This window comes from Pollachius pollachius (genome assembly GCF_949987615.1).
Source record: "Pollachius pollachius genome assembly, chromosome: 12".
In the NCBI taxonomy this organism is placed as follows: Eukaryota; Metazoa; Chordata; class Actinopteri; order Gadiformes; family Gadidae; genus Pollachius; species Pollachius pollachius.
In genome coordinates, this window is record NC_136945.1 from 6738980 (window position 1) to 6748735 (window position 9756).

The window sequence follows — 9756 nt, forward strand, 5'->3', positions numbered from 1 at the left end:
GATCAATACCTGATGTGGCTGTTATCCAAAGCATTTCTCTTGGGATCACTCTGATCACTTAATGCCGTCTAAAGATCCCAGGTCTTTACACTATATTGATATTTGTGTCTTTTGCATAATGCTATTCAATCAAAATGGTTTTGATGAATAGGTATTCTACCAAACCCCGCTGGACGCTCTAATCTAGACGCATGAGGGCTCCGCCGGCCGCTCGCCGCTCACTTGAGTAACGGCCGAAGAAGAACCGATGGACAGGACCAACTCCCAGAATGCACTGCAATGCCAACGTAGGCAAACAGGAACATGGCCACCGGTGTGTAGCATCAGCAGCCCATATTCATAGTCGATCGAGTTCGATCAAATTACCGTGAGTGTATCATAATCTAATACTTCTTGCGCCTCAAAGAGTGAAGAACATATTTCTTGGAGTGTTTGAAACCAAACCCGGATAGAGTCGTGTTGCTGGAAACCATTCACTGACAGGTAAAGGATGAGAAAGATTCAGTTAGCATGGACATTAGCAATCATCAATACAGTATCAGCCCAATTGAATGTTGGCAAGATGCTCATCAATAACTTCCACATGACATCGATCCTCAGCCATGGATTAATTCAAAAACCTGACATTACATTGTCGCCAATTCTTGACTAAACCTGGTGTTAGCTCTGTTTTGGGATCTTTAGCTTAGCATATTTTGGGTGAGTTAATTGCTCAATACTTTGACCAAATCGTTATTGTACCATGTCAGTTGTAGACTAACGTTATATATTGTGCTTCAGCTTTGGTTTCTCTAGATTAAAGTCCAATATGTTGGAGAGTAAAGCTCAAGCCGCTCAGTTACTGTTCCAGATGAGTGTACAAGTATAGACTGTTCTTGTACTTGTCTAAATACTGTACAGACAGTATGTAGACATGTTAGCAATACCTGGCGAATATTTTTGTACATGTGTATTAATTTACAGTCACAAGGTGTGACTGTAACAAACTGATGTACACATATCTTGTGTACAGCGTTTGTACTATTGAGGCTACTTTGAACCGACCTTTACTTTCTCTTCAGAGTGGCAAAATGGCAAGTCCAAGGACCAGGAGAGTTCTGAAGGAAGTACGCACCGAAGATGAGAACAACGTGAGTACTCAACTGAAACAGGGTTTCCCGCAGAAAATGTGTTAGTTAAGGTGGTGGGGTTTGCCTTCAGAACGTTGGGGGTGCAAACAACATTGTCAACATAACAACAGAAAGAAGAGCATTCAAATAATTTGGTGAAATTTTAAATATGCAAATATTGATAGGTATACTGCTAATCAACATTGTTGTCAGTTTTGTATATCTCATGACATAGTTGAGGTGGCAGCCGTGAGGTGCTTAGGCGGCCGCCTAGGCTGTAAAGTGCTGTGGAAAACCCTGTGAAAGCTGTCATTATTGATCACGAAATGGTGAATTAACAGAATTAAAGCAAATAATCTGGACAATAAATGTTAAACACATTTTGAAAAGATTTTCAACTATAAGTCTAGACCATAACTTATATACTTTTTGAGAAAAGCTTTGTGGCATCTGCAGGTTGCAACCAATTAATAAGACAATAAGACATTATTATTTTCCAAATCCAAGATTAACCAAATTTTCTTAAGGATGGAGATTCTTTCTAACTTCATAAAAACAAAATCCAAAATATTTTCATCTGTATTCAATCATAATAGTTATAAACGAAATGTGTCAATATAACATATTCATTTTTTTCTAGCTTTGCTTCGAGTGTGGTGCTTTCAACCCCCAGTGGGTCAGTGTTACGTATGGTATATGGATTTGTCTCGAGTGCTCTGGGAAGCACAGGGGCCTGGGAGTACATCTCAGGTACGCTCAGTGTTAATAACCGTATTCTTTTTTTACTTTCATAAGTAATATTGAATGTGATAACTTTATTATAAAATATAACATTTTAGTTAGTGAATATTCTTTCTGAGGCCCCGTCAACATATATATTTTTTAATGTTCATATTTAAAGCACAGGAAAAGCAATCTAATGTAGCACAAATTATTAACAATTAACAATTCTTAAAGTCAAAAGTATCAAGTAGCTACTGAAACAACATTGGGTATTCCATTACTTTTTATCATATTTTTTCGTCATCCTTTTGACAGTTGACCTTACTGTGATGACTCTTTTATACTGAGAGTAAATTCTTCATAGCCACAATGAATTTGAAATGTAATTCCATTATGGTATCCACTTCCCTCTACAGCTTTGTGCGCTCGGTCACCATGGACAAGTGGAAGGATCTTGAGCTTGAGAAGATGAAGGCCGGTGGCAATGGGAAGTTCCGCCTGTTTCTCGAGCTCCAGGATGATTATAATCCCTCTTGGAGTTTGCAGGAGAAATACAACAGCAAGACTGCAGCCCTATTCAGAGACAAGGTAGCTTACCTGCTAGCCAGCCCTGTTCGGAAAGTTTCACATACACTTTGAACTAATGACAGCAGCATCTGACTGTATTGTCTTTAACAGGTTGCTACAATAGCAGATGGGAGGGAATGGTCCATCGAAACTTCCACTGCCCAGAACTGGACATCTCCTCAACCTAGGACTAGCATGTCAAATTCTAGTCGGTAAACTGGAATTTAATCCTGTTAGGCGTTTTGAAATGTTTTTCTTTATTTGAATTGCCGGTGGAGTGACTCATTAACCAAATTGTACTCAGTAATATGTTTAATATAATAATAAATAAATGTATTTATATTTTATTGATATTATAGCTCAGTAGCACCCGGGCAAAACCCTCACAAGCCTGGCGACAAGGCGTTTGAAGATTGGTTGAGTGATGACGTGAACTCCTATCAAAGGTATAACAACATTACATACAAAGCTCCCTTCACATGTATTCTGTACGTATCCTCAACCAGTTTGTCTAGGCTAGATTCGAGGGGATATAATGTTTCCCCCATACATCCCACTTCTAGCGGAGGCGGCTACAGTGGAAATCAGGAGAACCGATACGTCGGCTTCGGCAACACGGTGACCCCAGAGAAGAGGGATGACGACTTCCTGAACAATGCCATGACGTCTATATATTCAGTGCGTCTTCCCATAATTACACCAAGAGTCGGGTGAGTCACTGGTGGAACGCCTCTTTAAATGGCCTCTGTTAATTCACTAGGGTTGGAGCAACTTTGCGGTCGGAGCCAGCAAGTTTGCAACTGTTGCTAAGGATAATGTAAGTTTATTTATTTATATTATACGGTTCATGACATTGGATTTGAAATTCAATTGAAAGTGTGTTTTTTGTTTATTTCTTTTACTTAATACAGACAGCAAAACTGGCAAACCAAGCAACTCTAAAGGTAGGAAAAGGAGAATCAATCAATTAAAATGTAAAACAATGCATAAAAAATGTGTATACAATTAAATCCTTCTCATAAATCATGACGATAAGAAAACACGATTCTCCCAATTTGGTAGACCTCATTTTATTTCTGATTAGTATTTGAAATACTAATTTCTTGCACACATATTTAAACTTTACGTTTCATTACGTCTATGCATGAATGAGTCCTTCTGGCTGTGAACAGCTCTCCCTCTTTAACCTTCCTCTGCCTTCTCTGGATGTAGTTAAAGGGCTATAAAGCGCCCCCAGAACCGGTAAAACATACCTGCTGCATGGCCCTTTCACTACAACGCTGACATTTGCCACGCATACCTTTTTACTTTAATTTGGGATTTAAATGGTTGTGGTTCTTGTGATTTGGAATGCAGCATTTGGATTTAATCAAATGTATATGTAATTTTGATTATGTTGCCACATCCCTTATTTTGCCTTCTAACTTATTCACCACTAACTCATTTAATGGATCATCTCTCAGACAGTGGTTCGCTAGCTAGAAGTAAAATAACTGAAGGATGATGTTGGCATCATCTAGACTCAAATAATTGACATGGTAGTCTACAATGATTTAAACCCAAGTCATGGCGTCCCGTTGCCATGGGGATATCCATTTGTGCATGGTGGCTTCATGTTCAGCTGATGATCATTATTTTTCTGCTGAAATTGCTTCAGAGGTGTCGGGTTGTGTGTGGGACATTTAACTGCTAACAACACAGTGGGGAAACTCACTTTCTTTAATTAATTTGGACCCGAATACAATGTGTGATTCCTAAAAAAGGATAAACAATTATTTGGACCATTGTGTCCATTTTTAACAAAATAACCCAGGATGTAAAGTAACATGACTAATAACAAATTGGTATCCCATGGGGTTGGTAAAGGCGGTGAGTAAGATCAACTACCACACCACCATACCAAGGCTCTTTCAGTGCTACTAATGATACTCACAGTAATGCAATCGCCACTCAGTGCCTCCCCGCTCCTCTTGCATTACAAATGTTGAACGTCTCTTATTTCATTAAAGTGAATTCTTCCTTCTCACTTCCAACTAGGCCGCAGAGTTAGGACAGACAATAAATGAGAATGTTATCAAACCCACCCAGGAAAAGGTAACATTGATGTTTGAGGCAGGTTGTTGGCTTGGTGGCGGGCTGTAGTGCCACTGACAGTGAACGGCTTCAGAGGTGAATGTGTGCTTCAACACGATGCGTGTGGGAGGTGGCTCTGCACTGTTAACCGACAAAAGCAACAGAGATAATGTTGACATCTTTGATTTGATGGCTTTTCTAGTCTGCCTATCTGCTTCTGCAATTATTGAACTTATAGATGTTGTGATTCTTTGCTCCTTTCTGAAATCCTCCACAATGAAATCACTGCCGCTCTGATTATGGTCTTTCTAGAGAAAAGCAGTCTTATGTAATTTTTTGTACCACAATTTTAATATGTAATAATATAGGAATATAAAGATATATGTATATTAAAAGAAAATTATATCATACGTCTTTTGATATGGAAATTCCAATATGTTGTAATTGAAGGTATGGCTTTCTCTGCCTCTGTTGCTTAAAATAAAGCTGTTTTGGGTAATGCTAAGGCTTTTGCATTTTTCTGTAATAATAAGGCTGATTAGGCTTTCCAGAAAGGTCACTTATCAAGATGTATTTCAACACCAGGTGTACCACACACACTGCTTGGTTTGATTTTGCGTTCTAACATGCAATAGCCATTGTCTATGTGTGTGTATGTGTAACATTGAATGTTTAGAACTGCACAACACAGCCGCATTTGTCCAGCAAATCTTTCAGAATGTGTTTGCATGATGGTTAAAAAGTCTTATTTTTCTAATACTGTGGCTTATCCAGGTTAAAGAAGGGAAGTTGCTAGATGAAATGACAGTAGGCATCTCTGGGCTGGCCAACAAGGTAGGACGGTGGAGGACAGACCTCTGCTGCACTGTGTGCATCCATAACCAGTCTCCTCCGCAGGGAACTCTGCCTCCCAGCCCTGGTATACTTCTACTCATTGGCCCTCATTCGGCCCTTTAAAAAGCCATAAAGTCTGCTCAGCAAATTAATGGAAAATAACGTCGGGGTATGTTTCCATTCAGATTCCTGGGTGGAGACTGGTTTGGGTGTGTTGTATATGTTTCACCAATGTTAACAGAATTTTTCCGTTTTTCTTTTGCTGCCATTAATTTGGTGGTGAGTACTGTATTCAATTTTACATGACATGTATTTTCACAAAGCTACAAGTTTTAGAAATCATGCAATCAAAGACATTTCCGAGACTGGTTAAACACAGTTCTCTAGCTACGGATTAAAGATTGTTTAAACCACATTGATTAAAATGTGATTAGTAGTGTGTGTGTGTGTGTGTGTGTGTGTGTAAAAATATATATATATTATCCGTCTATGTCATTTGAAATGATATAAATACAGTTTCATTGTTTTAATGAAGTACAACTTAAACTATGTCCATTTTGCATAGTGGATCTCAATAATCATAAGCAAAGCTAGGGTTTTAACACACAAACTGCATTGCTAAACTGAAACTCTTTGCCATAGGTTCAGGGGGCCGGCTCCAAACTGACTGATCTCTTCATGGGAAAAACCGAGGATGGGTGAGTACAGTGAGCTACTGACCTTCATCCCCGCGTCGCGTCGGTCGATGCATGGTGTAAAGCATAACCACAACCTCCTTGGATTCAGGTCCACTGGAGACAGCTACCAGAACATGGAGTCCACCGGGGTCTACGAGGCTGCCTCCGGGCAGCCTCCAGCCAAGGACTTCTGGGAAACCTTTGGCAGCAACACCTCCCTGAAGCCCAAGAAATCCCCCAGCAGCGACAGTTGGACCGTGGCGGACAACTCCACCAAGAAGAGCTCCGACAGTTGGGACAATTGGGGCTCGGAGGCGGCGTCAAACAACAAGCACAGCACCGGGGACAGTTGGGAGGCCTGGGACAACAACTGGGAGAAGGCAGGAGACGGGAAGCCCAATAAGAGCCCTTCAAAGCCCGCTGAGGAAAGCTGGGAGAATGCAGACTGGTAGTGGTCACACACACACACACACACACACACACACACACACACACACACTCTCTCCCCCCTCACCTTACCTCTCTTCCTGGTCCTTTCTCATCCCTCCATCTCACAGACACTTTCAGGGAAAGGAAAGTCCGATCTTGTTAATCCATTTTTATATCATAGCTATTCATGAGTTGCCATTTCTGATGTCAAAGTGTCTTCAGTGGAATCATTTGAACTCAAAAATCAACGTCAATTTCTATTTCCTCTTGTGAATAAATCGGTGTTTATGTCGGGTGAGTTAGTGGGGCCTTTGATTTCGCCTTACATTTATTTATGCGTAAGGTTGTGTTTATTGTCGAAGGCGTATACCCCATCTACCTGGTAACCCTCCTCATTTTGGTACAGTATTCTGCCTCAAATAATAGTATTGTGTAGAATATTCAAATGAGCTAAAAACTAAAAAGGGGAGGGGGGATCGAAATCAAAGTCACATCTAACACAAATGATGTGAACATGGTAATCTAGTATCAAAATGTAGTTGGCAAATGTTTTATATATATTTTTTCGATGCATGATGTATTATTTATGTTTGTCTTGCAAGAATTAAAAGCTCAAGGAAGTATGCTATATTGTTGAAAAGACAGTTTAATTATAGAAATTGGTGAAGATATTCATGTGGATGAAATAAATTAAAATAGGGAAACTGGTTTGTAAAAGTCACCTACTTTTACAAACCAGAAATTTGCTCAGATTCATTTCTATGTTCACATCAAATTTGAGTGGCCAAATATGAATTCATCTTTTGGGGAAGGTTTTGTAAATGAAATCTAGGGTTAGTAAAACAGAAGTTGTACCACCATGAAACCATGTCCCCACGACAAACGTTTAAAGCTTCTTAAACGTCTCTCTCCGTCTAAAACTTCTAATTTTGACCTTAATCGGACAGGCATGCCCTTTCATAAAACTTAAACAGGAAGAAAAACTCCTGTAAAATCTTCAATTAGGTAAAAAACAAAAATCGATTTAACCCATGATAATAGGAAAGAACATTTGTATTTATTGTATAGATTTTATTTTCAAATAAAATATTTCATAGGGACCTGATTATATTTTCTTAAAATCAAAAATGTATATCAGAATATTCAAAGATGCATGAATGTATTCTTTTCACAAATGTTTGCCATTCTCAATTTGTAGGATCCCATTTTAAATCCCTGCCTTATTGTTGCATTGGTGCACTCAGTCTGAGCTATATATAGATGCATATTTACCCAGCATAGCATGACTATGCCATGCTGGACGGTTCATAATTATGTCCTGGGCAATAGGCAATATCATCATTTTAATATTTCCTCTGTATAGTGATGATTCTCTAACCTAAATCGTTTGTAAAGCTGGATTGTGTGTGCTTCATTAGTCATCTAATTTAAGAATAAAAAACATAACTATCGAGACATACTTCATACATGGAGTATGTCTATGACTAGAGGATTTGACACTTTTCTAACTCTGGGTGTCATGGACATACACCTATGAGCTTAGTCTGCCAAATGAATTGTTATTTAGTGGGGTACACAAACAAAACGTAATCTCTGTCCAAGGCCTTTTCTATGGTATAATTCCCCCATAGATGCACACACACCAAAATGTGTTGATGCTACAAACTGATAGGAATTTTGTCTTCTGTGACCCCTTATTCAAAGTTATGTCTTTTTTTCTCCCAATTTTAGGTTTGTGTACAATCCATACAACCTCTTGCATATTATCGATATGAATTATCAGATTTGTTTATTTATATATACGTCCTGTTCACCCTGCATGGCCCCATATGTGTAAGACCTATGACTTTGTACATTTCGAACAGAGATACTATTGTAAGATGTCAAGCATGTGTTGTGAAATGCAGGAAGTGTTGAATAGAATTGAAGTCTTCATTAGTGTGCTCTAATTGTTATAAAACACTATTAATTGGTCCCATGCATGCATTGGACAAATATATACCAGATGTTTTGGAATATAATAGCTATTCTAGGTGATGTGAGTGAGGTTCCCATGGTGCAACGTGCTTGGACTTGAAAGATGTAATCCACGTGATACCATGTACAGCCTCCACTGCCAATGTGGCGCAACTCCAAACCCATCCATGTTTTAGTGTTCGGTTGAGGCTTTTGTGTTCTAACCATTCTAACCAACAGCCCCTAGTTGTCACAAGTGCAGATACTAACAAACGTAAATAATGGTCACCATTGCAGATACTAACAAAAGTGAATCCTAGGCCTGTTATCATATCTGATGCTGTGATGCTGTGTGTCGCCATGTTCTCTGCTGAATGGCGGATCTGTAACTCATTCACGGGAAGAGGGGAAGGGTACCTCCCTGTGTGGACCTCCTTAGGTGTCATTCAGGTTCATTTCTTCCTCTGATTTCCTTTTCTGGATATATGTGATCCGACGGCATTCAGGCGACTCGCTCCCCAAAGTCGCCTATACATTCCATCCCATCTCTTCCCTTGATAGGTTTACTGTGTTGAGAACTTGATTTATGTAACCCGTGTCCCCTTGTGCTGCCACAGCTCCGTTTCGGCATTTGGTGTGGCATGTTATATTAGGGGGGGGGGGGTATAAAAAAAGGTGTGCTATCTAGATGGGTCTGATGCATTCACATGTTCTCAACTGTGATGACCCAGGGACACCCACAGCAGAGGGCCCTCTGCTGTGGGTGTCGCCCCCCCTAACCCGGGCTATGGTTTGCAAAAAAGAAAAGTTGTATTGGTGTTTTTTTTGTGGTTGCAGTAAACCCTTTTCTTTTCATGCTGATTGCTCGTATGACAAACTGAGTTGTATGCGTGTGCCTCGTGAATAAACATGTATGATGAAGTGGTGTAGGTCGAGATATTTTTCACTTTCTCTGCTCTTATAGATCTTATAGATAACAAGTCCCACTTGTTATCTATTGTCAATGGATGTTGTTATTGATCATGTGTGTAGTGTATAGGTCTACAGGGAACATTGTCTATTGCCATCACTATTGAAATATCAATGGTTTGGTGATGTGGGGAAAATATTGTTCAGTTTATATAGTTTATAGATGGCATATTGTTAGCACAGAAATCCATTCATTTCGATTAAATAAGGTAAAATCCTAGTTTTGAATACATTTTCATGTGAGTGCATGTGAGTATAAGAAAGTGTGAAATCCAGTTTTTTTTCATTTTCAATGCAGGTATATATATTTTTTTCTGCATTCGAATGTCATTACGGTAGGTGTTATTACAATGTTGCAACAATGCGATATTTTCAATTTGAGGACGATGTGAGGAAAATCCTTCTCATTGCAGACAGAT

At 39.3% G+C, this 9756-nt stretch overlaps 1 protein-coding gene across 2 annotated transcripts; it reads left to right on the top strand.

Annotated features, from left to right (window-relative positions):
- Positions 1-306: 306 nt before the first annotated feature.
- Positions 307-9271, top strand: arfgap1 (ADP-ribosylation factor GTPase activating protein 1). Of its 2 annotated transcripts, XM_079748085.1 has the most exons (13): positions 307-483; positions 1062-1130; positions 1750-1859; positions 2249-2420; positions 2511-2611; positions 2759-2845; positions 2963-3077; positions 3160-3216; positions 3311-3343; positions 4437-4493; positions 5247-5306; positions 5949-6004; positions 6093-9271. In XM_079748085.1, exons 2-13 carry the CDS (start codon positions 1071-1073, stop codon positions 6433-6435), a joined length of 1251 nt encoding a protein of 416 aa, XP_079604211.1. In that variant the 5' UTR covers positions 307-483; positions 1062-1070; the 3' UTR covers positions 6436-9271. The 2 variants fall into 2 exon arrangements, with proteins under 2 accessions (XP_079604211.1, XP_079604212.1); XM_079748086.1 differs by lacking the exon at positions 4437-4493.
- Positions 9272-9756: the final 485 nt, after the last annotated feature.